The 16156-nt window shown below is 36.0% G+C and overlaps 1 protein-coding gene across 1 annotated transcript in view; it reads right to left on the bottom strand.

Annotated features, from left to right (window-relative positions):
- The window catches only part of VWDE (von Willebrand factor D and EGF domains), a 36306-nt gene extending 20764 nt beyond the window's left edge, over positions 1 to 15542 (bottom strand). The window contains exons 1-6 of the mRNA XM_045578672.1: positions 15105 to 15542; positions 10741 to 10925; positions 7706 to 7937; positions 4482 to 4547; positions 2026 to 2273; positions 1266 to 1355 (exon numbers count right to left, since the gene is read on the bottom strand). Coding sequence (XP_045434628.1) covers positions 1266 to 1355; positions 2026 to 2273; positions 4482 to 4547; positions 7706 to 7937; positions 10741 to 10925; positions 15105 to 15171 — 888 coding nt within the window. The 5' untranslated portion in view covers positions 15172 to 15542. The remainder of the gene's footprint in view (positions 1 to 1265; positions 1356 to 2025; positions 2274 to 4481; positions 4548 to 7705; positions 7938 to 10740; positions 10926 to 15104) is intronic.
- Between the last annotated feature and the right edge of the window lie 614 nt (positions 15543 to 16156).

Here is a 16156-nt window from a genome sequence, read left to right as displayed (position 1 = left end):
CTCTAACACATTGTAGTCAATCTGGAGCCTGCCTTAATGATTCTGGTTCTGTGGTGGACACTGGAGAATGCAGGAAACAAAGATTCCTATATCCTTCCACTTGCTTGCTAATGTTTACTGACACACTAATGGAAGAGTCTGTTAATCCTTAGGCATTAATATTATCCCTAATATAAATTAGAAATTAAGTATTTTTAACTCATAAATCAAAACATCATTGTCACCTGAAATATCGCAACCTTCTGCTTATTTCTCAGCTCCTACTTTCCATGGTTGGAGTTGCTGAGTACTGAATTCTATCCTGGTTTATGGGTGCATCCTTTTTTGAGGCAGGAAGCTTTTATGCTGTCTTGGTTCTTGGCTAGTTTTCATAACAGATGGTTCTTAGTACAGAATACTCTCTCGGTTAGCCTAGAAACAGTTCCTGAGAGCTGACTGCGGTTCCTCAGAGTCTGCTGTGTCCTCACCAATGTAGATCCAAAGGTTCTGTGTTCCCAAGGTCTGAGCTCCACTTCCCCTCCCACTGTGACTGTGCTACTCTGACAAGTTAGTTCACTCTTCACACTCTTTTCCCTGGTCCCTGTTGTGTATAAACGGACTTTATTCAAGAACAGCCTTTGAACTGGTACTGAATCCTATTCTTACCATCTGTCACTTACCCTTCTTGTTCTTGAACTAGAGATGAGTCCAGCTCAAACTCCAGGACTATAGCTGAGACCTCAGAAGGTGCGCAGCAGTTGCCTGCCTAGGCCTCGTGGTACTGCCCCCTCCTTCTACCACTCTGGATTCCCTGTCATCTGCTGGAATAGCTTATCAGTTCTTGAACCCCAGTGCTACCAGTAGTGACTATAGGCACTGCCTGTTTGGATATTGAAATTTTTGCAATTAATGAAGTCTAGATTTCTGGGCCAATTCTACTCTAGCCAGGCTCTAGTCACCTGCCTCCCAAAATACATGCTGACTAAATATTGATATTCTAACTTTTACTTACACAATGGAATAAATTATGAGGATAGAACTTTTGTTTTATTTTAATTTGAGCTATTTCTGGAAAAAAGTAAGTATATTCCAACTTTAGTTCATTAACAGGGGCCCTCAAAATTTGCTCTTCATTAGAATTATTGGGGCTATTATTCAAAAATACAGACCCTGAGGTCCCAATATCAGATTGTGATGAGGTTCTATAACCAGAATCCCCAAATCAAAGTATGAAAAATACAGTTCCAGAGGAATACTCTTTCTGATCCATCCCCATGGCTACATACCTTAATGCCTGCAAAAAATTCTTGACTTTCAGTAGCTAAACTTTTTACTTGTGGTTTCTCCAAGAAAAAGATAGAAGCTGTACAGAATATCTATAAATAGAGTTAACAAATAATCATTTAGCAATAACGTTATGGAGAAAATATGTGTAAATTATTATGTTTAAGTACTTAATTTCAATTTTTGCTAACACATAAGAGATAATAATTTAAAAACTTGCTTAGCCATTGACATGAGCAGTAGAGTAGTGATGACCTGGAAGGTGAGTAGGGGCTGGGAGAAGGGGAGAAAGGGGTAGAAATGGAAGATAGCTGTAATATTATAAACAATAAAAATATTTTTTAAAAACCTTAACATTGAGAAATAATTTTATCTCTATAAAATATTCAAACCTAAACAAATTAAAGTATTGTAGAATTTGTATTTAATATATATTTAAAAGATAAGTGATATAATCATTGAAAAAATAAAAACATTTCTAGAATAAAAATATATCAATTTAAGAAAAAGACATTAAGTTACAAAGGTTCATTGATAATAATCAGAAAATTGCTAGATTCAGATACTCATAGTTACTAAGATTTCTGACTCATCCAATTATCACTGGATTTGGCACATGAAAATTTTTACCAAGGAAAAAAGAAAAGAAACATTAGTGCTTTATATTATGGGGGCAAACACTATTTTTAGGATAGGATTTAAAAATGCAGGTTTGCAATACATTCATGCAAATAAAAAAAACCCAACTACTTTTGAACATACCCTATCTCCAAGTCTAAGATTTATGCCATCCATTTCTAACAGAGAGAATGCCTGAATGGTGGTCTCTTGCTTCAGTTCCTCCCTGACGTCTTGAGAAGAAAGCCTAGACCAAGCTATAATAAATCCCACGGAGTTGTTCGTAGGGGAAACATCAACAGCACACCTACAGAAAACCCTGGACTCAATCAGCTCCACCACTATCTGGGGTCTTCCTGGAGGTGGTGGTGGCAATGAGGCAGACAGCTGTCCTGGTGGGAGAAATGAATAATTTGCAGTTGGACATCTTGAAAAAGAGAGACTGGCTTATGGGAACAGCTCACAAAGACTGTAACTCAGGATTTTATATTAGAAAATACATTTAGAAAAATATTCTCTAGCAATCAGCAAAATAATACATTCTTATTTTGATCCATAATCACATAAATATTGATAGGGAAATTCTTCAGCATATCAAGCTTATATTAATTTATAGTGAATATGTCTAACTAGAAAAGTCAAGCTTTTGAACAAAAAAAGGTAATTTACCTTTTCAGCTATTACCTTTTCTAAAAGATGGAACAAACAAAACAAGGTTTTCTACATTATAATTTTTAAAATAAAATATTTTCTGTTTGCTTTTTTTCTTTATTTATTAAGGCACATGTGTCAAACACAAGGCCCGCGGGCCAAATCCGTCCCGCCAGACCTTGCAATGTGGCCCGCACCGCGCTGTCATCACTGCACTCTGCTGCGTTTCCATCACAATGACAGTTTATGACTGTTCAGTAAACCATTCAGCCCGCCATTTAGGCTGGATTTTAGATTTTGGCCCCTTCTCTGATTGAGTTCGACACCCCTAGATTAAGGTATTACATGTGTCCTTATCCCCACATTGCTCCTCCCACCCCACCCCCACTCACTCCCCTAGTGTCTGTGTCTGTTGGTTAGGCTTATATGCATGCATACGAGTCCTTTGGTTGATCTCTCCTCCTTTACCCCCATCCTCCCCTCCCTTTCCTCTGAGGTTTGATAGTCTGATAGATGCTTATCTCTGGATCTGTGCTTATTCATCAGTTTATGTTGTTCATTCCACAAATGAGTTGAGATCATATGATATTTATCTTTCTCTGACTGGCTTATTTTTCTTAGTGTAATGCTCCATCTATGCTGTTGCAAATGGTAACACTTCCTTTTTTTTTTTTTTTACTGCAGCATAATATTCCATTGTGTATATATACATACATTATAATTTTTTGTTACAAAAAAAAACTGGTCACCATAATGTAAATTAAATTACTTAACTATTTTACTCTTATAATTTATAACTCAACTTGCTATTACTCTGGGTTGAAAGAGCTGTTCCTTATGAGAGTGATTATACTATCTTAGTGAAATACACCAGTGTTGAAAAATAGTCTTATTCATTTTTTTCTTTTTTCTTTTTTCTTTTTTTTTGGTGTTAAAAATGTTTGAAGATTCCTCCAGAAACTCAGATATTTATCTCTGGACATTTGCAAGATTAAATCTGGGAATCTAAAATGTTCCTAAAAAAGGAGGGAGAGGGATATATGTAATACTTTCAACAATAAAGATTTTGTAAATATAAAAAATAATGAAATGTTCCTAAATAAATTTTTAAATTTGTTCTGTTGTTTCAGAAAAGAGAAAAAATATCTGAGTAATAAATTTTAAAAGTAAGATTTTTTAAATATCCTAAAATGTAGAGATATTTTTCTATGGTATACATGATAATTTTTTATAATTAAAATGTTAGTTTTTAGTTCTGTGATGTCCATTTTGAAAAATTCTGAGAAATTTAACCTAAAGGTGAGCTAAGGAGTGGGGAAACATGTAATTTCAGATATCTTAAAGTGTTATTTTGTTAGATATCAAATTACAAAACTCCAATAACAAATTAATCTAAATAATAAATATTTTTTCAAACATTTTAGACATTAAGCCAAATCATCATATTAAAACTTGAAGGAAATAATAGATGACTAATTAGTATATATTCATATTTTAAAAATGTATCTGAGTAAAATTTTCTTCTTAAATAAGCTAGGAAGAAGTTGAATTTATTTTTAAACAGAGAGACTATCTGTAGAAATTATTAGAAATAAGAACTGAAAAATGAGAAAAGTAATTCTTGAAAATTAATTTTTTTAAAATATGTCATTATAAAAGTACAAATAACCAATATAAATATAAAAACTTCAATTGCCAATTTTTCTCATAAAATGACTACCAATATATACACATTTGTAGGGCATGAACATCCCTGTTCTGCATTTTTGCTAACTCAACTGCTATTTTTTAAATGCATGATAAAGTGATTTTTATTTTTGATATCCACTAGACTGAGGAGTTGTCAAATATTAGCATAAATCAATATCTAAACTAAATCACAAAACTTAAAAACTTGTTGAAATTATTAGTTTATAAATAAATTATTAAAAATAAAATCTGATACTTACGAACACAGTCACCTTCAATTTCTATTTCATCAGGGCCACATGGGTTTAATTTTGCATCAGAAATAGCTGTAAAAGGTTGAGGTTTTTAAATTTATCCATTGAGCATAAAGATATAAATATATTTGAAATGACAAATCTTTAGAGAAGTATATTTTAATACAGACTAAAACATTTTATTTTTTCATAATAATTTTTTCCCTTCTTCAGGATGAAATCAAATTGAGATAATTTGGGGTTGTATTTTAAAACAATTATAACTTATATTGTCTTCTAAATGTTAGTCTGTATTAAATAATAAATTTTATTTATTTTACTATTTTTTTAATTTTGTTTTAATCCTCACCAGAGGATATTTTCCCATTAATTTTAGAAAGAGTGGAAGAGAGAAGGAAAGATAAAGAGAAATATCAATGCTAGAAAACCATATCAATCGGTTGCCGCCTGAAGGTGCCCTGACCAGGGCCAGGACTGGGGAGAAGCCTGCAACAGGTATGTGCCCTTGACTGAAATTGAACACAGGACCCTTTGGTCAGCAGGCTGATGCTCTATCCACTGAGCCGAACCGGCTATGGCTGTACACTCTCTTCTCCATTGGCCTATTTGTGTATCTTGATGCAAACGCAACACTCTGTAGATTCCTATAGCTTTAGAATAAGTCTCAATCAGATAATGTAAATTAACCAACTTTTTTTCTTGTCAAAGTAGTTTAGGGATTATGGGTACTTTCTATTTCCATATAAATTTTAGTATGAACTTGTCAATTCCCATACGAAAATCTTGCTGGGATATTGATTAGGACTGTTTTGGAACCATAAATCATTTTGAAGAGAATTGACATCTTAACATTGACTCTTCATTTCATGAACATGGGTCATTGCTCCATTATTTTATGACTTCTATAATTTCTGTTAGCAAAATTTTATAGTTTTAACTTTATAGTTCTTGTACATATTTTCCATACTTATTGCTAAATATTTCATATATATGGTGTTCCAAAAATGTATAAACATTTGAACAGCTGATAGATGAATGTTTCTTTCTTTTCAGATTTAACCCATTGGAAGTCATAATTATTCAAAGTGTGTTTACATTTTTGGGGAGACACCCTGTGTTTGGTAATATTATTGATATTTTACATGACATTTCTGATTATTTATTGCTAGTATAAAGAGTTATAAATGATTCTGTAGGTTGACCTTTTTTTCAGTATTGAACTTTTGAAATAGATGATTAAGTAATTTGCATTTATATTCTTGAGGAATGTTATTCCATACTTTTCCTGTAATGCCTATATCTGGTTTTAGTTTCAGAATAATGCTAACCTGACAATAGTTTAGTAGTCACTTCTCTTTATTTCTCTGAAAGAAGTGTATAAAAATTGGTATTTTTTTCTTTTTTAAATGTTTAGAAGATTTCCCAAGCCATCTATGTAAACTTGGGGGGAGTATGGTAGAGTTTTGTTGTTTTAATTTTTAGTAGGATAGATTTTAATTAGAAAAACAGTTTCTTTAATAGGTTATCTAATTTTTTGAGTTAGTTTTGCTTTTCTGTGTATTTCAAGAAATTTGTTCATTTTATTTAAGTTGTCGTATGTATTGGCAGAGTTCTTCACTATATTCTTTGTCATTGTAATATCTGTAGAATGTAGTTGAATCTCTTTTATTCCTGATACTGATCTTTTTTTTCCACAGATAAGATTGCTAAAATATTAATTTTATTGAATTTCTCAAAAAAACAACTTTTGATTTTTTTTTAATTTTCTGTTTTGTATATTCTGCTTCATTGGCTTTCACTCTGATCATTATTTCCTTTTGTCTGCCTACTCAGGGTCTTATTTGTGCTTTTTCTTCTAGTTCCTTTATGTGTATAGGCTGAGTTTTTTTTCTGTTTATGAATTTTTTTATTTTTCCAATATAGATATTTGGTGGGCTTTCTTTAAATTAAATTCAAACTTTTGTGATATTCTAACGTTTTAAAATTGGGGCCCAGATGTGATCTATCTTGGTAAATGTTTCATGTGCACTTACAAAAATATTGATGTTATTTTTTTGTAGAATCTTCTCTAAAGGTCTTGTGGATCATGTTGGCTGATACTTTTTCTATCGTGTTTCCCCGAAAATAAGACATCCTCTGAAAATAAGACCTAGCGCATGGAAAGATAAAACATCCCCTGAAAATAAGACCTAGCGCAACTTTGGGAGAAAAAATTAATATAAGACACTGTCTTATTTTCTGGGAAACAGGGTAATTTCCTCTTTTGTTGTTTTTGTTTCTACATATTCAATTAATTATTATCCGATGGGTGTTGATTTCCAACACATTAACTGTAGATTTGTCTATTCTTAAATATCTATGTTTTGCTTCATGTATTTTGATTCTCTGTTTTTAGGTACATAAGGATTTGTAATTGTTATGTCCTGTTGTTGAATTGACCCTTTTATCATTAGAAAATGACCCTTGGTTTTCCAGGTTTGTCTGGGCAGTCTGTAATTGGGGCCTTATTTTTTTTTTTTTAATCCAATCTGACTTTCAATTGGGTTGTTTATCCTCAAACTCTCAGTATTAATGCCCTCTTCTCAAAAGAGGCTTTCTCTGGTGACACCTCATTATAAATTTCATCTTTTTCTCACCTCAAGTATTCTCATTTACAGAAAATTTTGATCTTTTTATCCATACCATTAATTGCAATTTTTAATTGTATGTATACTCTTTGCCACTGTTTTGCTGTAGCTGTGTTATTTGGGGTTTCCTAGTTTGAAAAATCCAACAACCACAGGATGAAAATGTTCATAGTTGTTACTCTTATAATTATTATTACTTGCAAGTATTTGCCTACTTTAATAACACTGGTTTATACCAGTATGTTCCAGCATTTTCAGTTTCCTACATATGAATTTGCTCTTGATTAGACTGGAGTTGTGGCTTTTGAGGCAAAATATTATTATTGTATGTTAACCTTTGTTATTGCTTTTTATTGTATGTTAATCTTTGATGCTTTCAACTGACTGTTTTTAGTATTTTAAGATCTTGGCAAAAAATCCTAAACAAAGCTGGCCAGTTTAAACCAGAAATTTAGCTTCACTGGAGCAATCATGGTAGATCAAATCTCTTGAGCATTGCATTAGCTCCATACAAACCATCTGGAAAATGGCATAAACTCATCAACGTACACAAAAAATTGTGCCACTATTACCAGTTCATGTGTATTACCCATGTATTCTTACCTTCTGCACAATATCCCATACACCCCTGAGTGGGTTGTAGTAAGTACACAAAAAATTGTCCACAGTTTCTGACAGACACTGGGATGTGAAAAAGACAGCAGTCTTTAGTAGCGCTCAGCAAAAATTGCCACGTGGCACAAGCAGTCAGTTGCTTGAGCTCCCCCGGTGCAGGCATTGTTTCTGAATCTCTCAGAGACAGCCAGATTGGAGCCTGTGTTCCACAGTGGTTCATCTTTTGCATCAGAGAAAACAAAAGTTGAAAATTCATTTTATTTTTATACTTGGCAGATAAAGCGATTTTACATTTTCTTTAAAACAACTTTTAAAATATTTAATTATCAATCATATTTTTTTTTAAATCAAATAACCTGTACTATAAAAGAAAAAGTAACTTTATGGAATAGTACACTTAAAGGTAGATTCCTCATAATTAATATAATTTTATTTGATTTAAATACCTTTATTCGATTTGCTGCATTTGTATTATCAACAAGAGAAATTTGGTGTCAGATAACTTAGTATATTCTAAGATAATATAAGTCAGTCTGAAATCATCTTAACATATAGCACAAAGATGAACTGACACTGGAGATTTTTTTTGAAAAATTGCTGGAAACAGTATATGTAAGAAGTTAATGTATAGTTCAGGAGGAATCAAAAAATCAGGGGAGAAGAAAGGGGTTGTTTGAAATCTGGTAAAAACAATTGGTTGGCAATTGGGGGGAAATGAAGTTAGTGCCTCACTTGAAGCCGATTATCAAAACCAGTTTCAGATGGAAAACAGAATTAAATAGAAAACTAACCCAGGAAAAATATGAAACTATATGATTTGGGAAAAACTGGGCACTTACTAAAGGCATGACCATGGGCACTAAACACCTTTGCTTTTGTATTAGGTGAATTGTAGTACCCACCTCATACTGCTGTGAAGAGTAAATAAAAAAATGTATATAGCACAACTTATACACAGTTATGTCTCAATAATTATTAATGTAATTATTTTCCCATGCTTAAAAGCAAGAAAAATCATAAAGGAATTTTGATAGTTATATTAAATAATAATTTAATAATTATAAGACAAAGGAGTTAAAGAGAAAAATTACTTAATAGCACTATATTTAGACTGTTATAGCATTTAATTATTATTATTACCTTACTATATTTCTTATTGTATTTTAACCACTTAATAACCATTTAAAGATCCTAAAATTACAGATGAGGAAAAAAACACAAACATAATTTAAAGAATAAGTACATATGTCTAATGAATACATGAGAATATTTAATACTAGAAAAATATTTTTATTGCCACTAGAATTAAAAATTAGCATATTTAAAAAAACAATTTATGTATTTAAAAAACTCGAAAAGACTGAAATCAAACAATGATTTATATGCACATTTGCTAATTGCATAATTGTTTATTATAGCAAAAGTCTGAAAGTACATACATATGATAATGGTTTAAATAAATATGGTGTACATGTGACATAATATTATTTTTAAACTATATAATTTTAGTAATAGGAAAATGTTAATGCTGTAGCTGTAAGTGGAAAATAATCGTGTTATGTAACTGAACATATAGCACGAACTTGACAAAACAAAATAGAGGGAATAATAGCAAGATGTTAATGGTAGAATATGTAGGTGGATTATCAATGAATGCTATTTTATTACCTGTCCTTTATTTTCTAAGTTTTTAAAATGCACACGAGTTACTTAAAACCTTATAAATAGAAATTTATTTACACAGATTTTTATTGTCCTGTAGACAAAAAGTAAGTTCTGTCTGTTCTCCAGCAGAGCAGTCCTGAGACTGACGAGGTTGGAGAGTGTATGAAAGAATGGGGACAGAGAACACTTCCCCATGGGGCACAGCTGATATCCAGGAAAAGAGCCAGTTCTTCACCTTTGTGTGAGGTTTGGGAATCAGTTATAGTTAATTTAGCCAAAGAACTAAAATATAGAACCAAAAGAACACAAATCTTTAAGGACATAGTGAATTTCCTCAGTTTTTACTTTCAAATTCTGGTTTATTTTTTAGTTTATTGCAAGTGAAATGTCACAAATGTGGCAAGCAAATAAATGAAAAGGAGAAAATAAGACAGCTACAGTGTCACAACTTAAAATTTTAATATCTTTCCTGAGTTTTTCTCATATTAGTTACATGCTTAAAAGGGAAAATAATTCCTGTTTCTTCATAGTTCACAAAATGTAAGTTACAATAAGGAGAATGAGCCTCTATTTAAGACTGACAGGAACAGAAGCAGGTTTCGGGTTACTTGTATTTAAGTACATGAGTATTGGAGAATGATGACTATGATCAAAACGGCTGGCTGACCTGCTAGCTGGGTGACTCTAGGAGTGTTATGTCTAAGAATATATGTGTCCTGCACTGTATGATGCAAATAGCAATGATTGACTGTATTCTAGAATTGCTGTAAAAATTATATAAGATACTGTAGGTAAAATCACTTGGTGGACTGCATGAGCATAGCATAAACTATTACTATCTTTATTACATAACTAGGGGCCCGGTGCACAAAATTTGTGCACAGAGTGGGGGTTCCCTCAGCCCAGCCTACCCCTTTATCTGGGTAGCTAATGGGCTGTGGGAGATGCAGCAAGTGCTGTCAAAACAAGTGAAACTCACAAGAACATTGTAACTATGGTGACCACTACCTTGTTTACCTCTAGCTATAAAATAAAGGCTCAGCTTGCCATCTGGATCTTTCTCTGTGGCCTTAGCCAGGCACAGATCTCTTTGTCTGTCTTTTCTAAATCGTTCGCCGTCTCCTCCCGTCCCCCCCCCCCCCCCCCCAAAAAAAAATATATCAGGCTCACCGAACCCTTGGCTATGCTGGCATGGCACAAGGGAACATGGAACACTTCAGATTAATTAAATCTTGACACCAAATTAAAATAATAATTCAGCATTGGAAATAAATGGGTGCAATAAGATTCAATCCTATCATGAAAAAAAAAAACACATGTAAGAACAAGCACATACAGTTCTTAGTGAGTTGGAATACCTCGACACATTTGGTTGGCATCTCAGCAGGTCTGTCAAAGATGACAAATCGATACCATCCAGCAGCAAGGGAATGGTCACATATCAGGTCTTGAGGGGCTGACTGCTGGAGGAACAATGAGTCAAAATGGACACTTCTGTGAGGGCTCTCAAGTAACCGGTGTCCCCCTGGAGAGCACTCCTGAGCTAGGATGGAAAGATAAGTGTTTTTATGTAAGTGTGGTCTTCGTTAAAATAGTTTGATTAATAGTTGACTATTGAAGTCATTTTTTATTACTAAGCACAGGAAAGGATAGACAGGAACAGTTTTAAGGGAGGAACAAGAAAAGACCAAGGAGAAAGGGAGAATTCTTTAGTTGTATTAGAGCACATGTGTCAAACACAAGGCCCGCGGGCCAAATCCGTCCCGCCAGGCCTTGCAATGTGGCCTGCACCGCGCTGTCATCACTGCACTCCGCTGCGTTTCCATCACAATGACAGTTTATGACTGTTCAGTAAACCATTCAGCCCGTGATTTAGGCTGGATTTTAGATTTTGGCCCCTTCTCTGATTGAGTTCGACACCCCTATATTAGAGAAATCATTTTCTGAGCAGCAGGTGGCCTCGAAGATACCTTTTCTCTCAAACCCACTAAGAGAGAATAGAAATCTCCTATTCACAGCATAGAGGAGACAGCGGAAATAGAATAATTTGAGAAATTCAGATCTTCTTTGAGGCTCCTGATTCCCAAATAATAAGAAACACAGAAATTTTCCTTATTTGGATACCAGAGTATCTTGTTGACACTGTAGGTAGAAAATCTCCAAACATTAAATATTATATTTGTTGAAGGAAAACACTATAATAAAGACGATATCTATGAAATAGAAATGTGAAAGAAAAACTCAGTCATTATTAAAGTATTCACTGTGAAAAAAAATGATCTAACTGAATAAAACTCTATTATATAATTTCATGCTACAGAACTGTTTATAAAACAACATCAGTTTCCGAACTTAAAAAGTAGCACAAAAAACTAGAGATATTAACTTGCAAGTAAATCTCACAAGTATAGTTTATAAAAATTATTGTAATTTCCTTCCTTGTTATTTGCTTGTATAACAATTAAACTGTATGAAAGGCATTGTCTTTAAAGATAAAATTTCTCCCTAAATTTTTTTAGTAAAATATTTTAGAAATGAGTCCAAAAGTTCCTCTTCTCTTTTGTATCTTGCTCCATCAGTTTTAAATTTCCCAAGAAAATTTTGGTCTAAAAGGCTCTCGTGGCTTTGATAATCTCAATCTGCTAACATAAATATTTTATAAAGTGTGTGTGGATAGAAATCAGGGGATATGCTGTATATGTAACTTTGAAATAGTTCTAAGATCTTGTCAGTACCATCTTGTCAATACCAGAATTTTGCACCTGATTAGAAACTAAGGAAGATGTTTAAACAGATATTACTGGCGAGGTTTGCATGAATTATTGAAATATTTTCTCTGATCTCCTTGCAATAGAATTTTGTGTTGGTGAAAAAGTCAATACCTCCATCTTTATTTTGTATAGTGTTTCTCCTTCCTAAGTGCTCCTGTAGTTCCCACATGTTCTCTGATTTTGCAGTTTTGAAGAATTATTTTCTAATGCAAAGTTAAAAATGTGATGGATGTAGGAATGATGTATGATACCAATAACACTAAAAATGCATAGTATTTAAACAGGAATATATGTTTGTTTTTATTTAATATTTATTTAGAGGAAACTTCTTAATTTATGTAATTAAGAATAGCTTATATTTTAAACTAGTGGCCTGGTGCACAGATTTGTGTACTGGTGGGGTCCCTCTGCCTGGCCTATGGGGATTGGGCAGAAACCAGCTGTCCAACACCCCCTGAGGGGTCCTAGAATGTGAGAGGATGCAGGCCAGGCTAAGGGACCCCACAGGTGTATGATCGGGGCCATGGAGAGACCTCAGGAGGGCTCTAGGTGTGTCCAGCCCTGTCTCACCCAGTTCCAATCGGCCGGACCCCACCAGCAAGCTTACCTACAGGTTGGAGCATCTGCCCCCTGGTGGTCAGTGTGTGTCATAGACTCTCGTCGAATGGTTAGAGGAACAATTAGCATATTAGGCTTTTATATAGAGAGATTGGTTATGTCATAATCCACTCCTCCCCCCTCCCACCAAATCTCCTTTAAAAAAATTTTTTTTATTGATTTTTTACACAGAGGAAGAGAGCAGAATAGAGAGCTAGAAACATCGATGAGAGAGAATCATGGACCAGCTGCCTCCTGCACACCCCTTACCGGGGATGTGCCCGCAACCAAGGTACATATTTATTATTTTTTTAATATATTTTATTGATAGTTTACAGAAAGGAAGGGAGAGGAATAGTGAGCTAGAAACATCAATGAGAGAGAAACATTGACCAGCTGCCACCGGGGATGTGCCTGCAACCAATGTATTGTACATGCCCTTGACCAGAATCGAACCTGGGACCCTTCAGTCTGCAGACCAATGCTCTATCCACTTGAGCCAAACGGGTTCAGCTTCCTAACATAATTTAAAGCAGCTAAGTATTATATAATAGATTCTGCAATACTTGGATTTCAAATACTTTGGGAGAATGTGTCAAGATACAAATAATAGATATATAATAATACAATATGCACTTGGTTTTCAAGTTTTGTTTGTAGATACAAGGTAACTTGTATTATATTGTTTTTTGGTTTAATACAATGGCCAAGACTAGCATTTTTTAAAGATTCATAATTGTTTGATAAATATGTTAAAAATAATTAAATTCTTCAAGAGATGAATATGCTTAACACCAAAAGAGAGAAACTTTATAATATCTGAGGTTATAATTATAAAATCTTTGGTATATTGATTGCCCTATATTAATTTAGAATATTTGTGAACTTTTAAGTCTTACAACCTCCCCAAAGATGTGGGGAAGAGAAAAACTACCTTGAAGCTCCAAAATCAAGGATAAATAAAAAATTATTAAGCTTCTGGCTTTCAAAATAGGATTATGGTTTCTGCAACAACACGAACGTTTGGAAAGCAATGTCCAATAGAGAGGTATTGGTTTGCTAAATCTATTTTGCTTTCTTACCACAATTCTGAATCACACACACAGTATTCCCATAAGGGAAGACGATCGTTAATTCTAGACTCTCATCCTCATATTGTACCTCTACCCAAGACTGAAGGCTTCCAAACAAATGTCTCACCAATAACCCCCTCCTGCCTTTCCATCTACAAACAGTGAAGGCTCATCTGAGGCTGAAAAAACAGGCTTATCCAGAGAGAGTTTGCCACCAGCATTCCTCAACTGGGACTTCACCCGAGGCTTTCCCATCCATAGGCTGCCTGGCCTTGAAAGTGACTTTTAACTTCTCTGAACTTCAGGGATAATAATAATAATAATCAACTAACAGGGTGCTGTAACGTTCAATCGATTAGTCACAACCTACAGCTCCCACATCCTTAGGTGCCGCCAGGAAGACACTCCAGCACAGGCGTCGTTCATGGCCAGAGGAGTTGGTTTCAGGACTGAGTCAGATCTGCTCCTGGCTTCAGAGCACCGCTGTTGGGATGGTTGGTGGGAAGGTTGGCGCCAATTCAGAGGCCGACAGGAATCCCCACTTTGGGGGGTGGTGAAGAGGGAGAATTTATTTAGGCAGCCGCAGCACGGGTCTGCTCTGCCCTACTCCTGCCAGAGGCCTTGGATGTTTCAGCTCCAGCCTGGAAGCGCTTCAGTCTTTGGACTTTGGTCTTCAGTGGAAAGTCTATTTTGTTTTAACGTCAGTGTATTTTAAACTTTTCTTTGTCGTGGATAAAGAAGTGGGAGGCGCTATTTCTATAGAGATCTCTTACTGGTACGGTAGCAGAACGGATTCTGACAGCTATACAAAAATATCACCACCAAACTTAAGTTGTTGATTTTTGATAGGAATAAGGTGTTTATTAATTATTCCCGGCTGTGGGATGGAAGTGGGATAGAAATCGCGCAGTTTAGAGCTGAACTCTCTTCTGAACATTCCCATCCAATGCTGTTAGGATACCTGACAAGCCTGGGGAAAGTTTCTTATATTAAATTAAAGGGACTTTACGGAGCAAGATATCAACAGGAAGCAAACAAAGGAACCAAAACAGAGCCGGGGATCTTAAAGTATTATAGCAGAGGAGATAACCACCTCCCAAGGATTACTAACGAACACCCAGGCTGTAAATGACCAAAGACAGCGGATGGACAGCGGAAGTCGGCGAGGGACAAATACCGATACAGCCATAAATGTGCATGGAATTCCCCACGTGCCACGGGGAAGCCCCCTCCCCAAAGGTCCAGACAGCGCCCCTGCGCTCTGGTCCGCCCGCGCCCTACCTGGCTGACCATTCCCCGCCTCAAGGAGCATCAGTGCCAGCGCCAGCGCCCAAGCTCCGCCAGGCATCGCTGCTGCCACAGCAGGGACAAAAGCCCTGCAGAACCCCCGCTGTGGGTGCGGGGAGGATGGGGCACCCCCGCAGGTCTTGCTTAGTCTGTTTCTCTTCCTCGGCTTTCAGGGTCCCTGCTTGTCCTCGCTTTTGGGGTGCAGCCGACCTTTTCAGGGACTGAGGCGCGAGCCTGGTGACTCCTCCCTCCAAGCCCAGCCACCTGCCCAGAAGCCACGCCCCACCTGCCCCCCCCCCCCCCCCCCCCCCCGCGGGTCCCTGCGGTGGGATCTCAGGTGCCTGCAGCAAGTAGGACACACCCCAGGGATTAGCTCCAGGGATATAGCGTGGCACCTGTGTCTCGCTGTTGGAACAAATGCTTTAGGAAAACGTGATAATCCTAGGAACTGCTCAGATGGACCTCCAATAAGAGAAGTCTTATCTGCTAATCCAGTTGCTTGTTTGCTATTTGCTCCCCCAAAGGCGAACATTCTCAGAAGTTGCCTCAGAGATGAAGGGTGGGAGGAGCCAGTAGAGAGTGTTGCAACCATAGCCCTTCTCTCCCTTTACTTCTGTGCCAGGTTAGGAAGGGAGATATTTAGATATTTACCAAACACATGGTGTCAGTCATCGTGTATTTACTGAGCAATGATGCCCAGAGCTCCCTTAGTGGGCCAGAGGTGACCAGGGACTTAGAATCCTTTAGCACAAGGTCACATGACTCCCAGGGTTGCATTGGGGATGGTCTCCAATCTGAAGTTGTCTTCAGTTGTGTAGTGGTCTCTGCAGAGGGAGCCCCTACCATAAAAAAAGCAAACAAAAAAACACACCCCCACACACACACACACACGGATTCTGCATTATGTTATTAAATAAACTTCACCTAGTCTTTCTCTGGCGGTCTCCTTCTAGTGCCCCTTATTCACTTTGCCCGCAGAGTCGAAGGGGTCAACAGAGGTAGTCCTGGACACCTTGGGTGCCAGGGTTCAGGAGAGTTCCACCTAT

The sequence above is a fragment of the Pipistrellus kuhlii genome, unplaced genomic scaffold, assembly GCF_014108245.1.
Source record: "Pipistrellus kuhlii isolate mPipKuh1 unplaced genomic scaffold, mPipKuh1.p scaffold_m20_p_10, whole genome shotgun sequence".
Taxonomy (NCBI): Eukaryota; Metazoa; Chordata; class Mammalia; order Chiroptera; family Vespertilionidae; genus Pipistrellus; species Pipistrellus kuhlii.
This window is presented reverse-complemented; position numbering and strand designations above follow the sequence as displayed.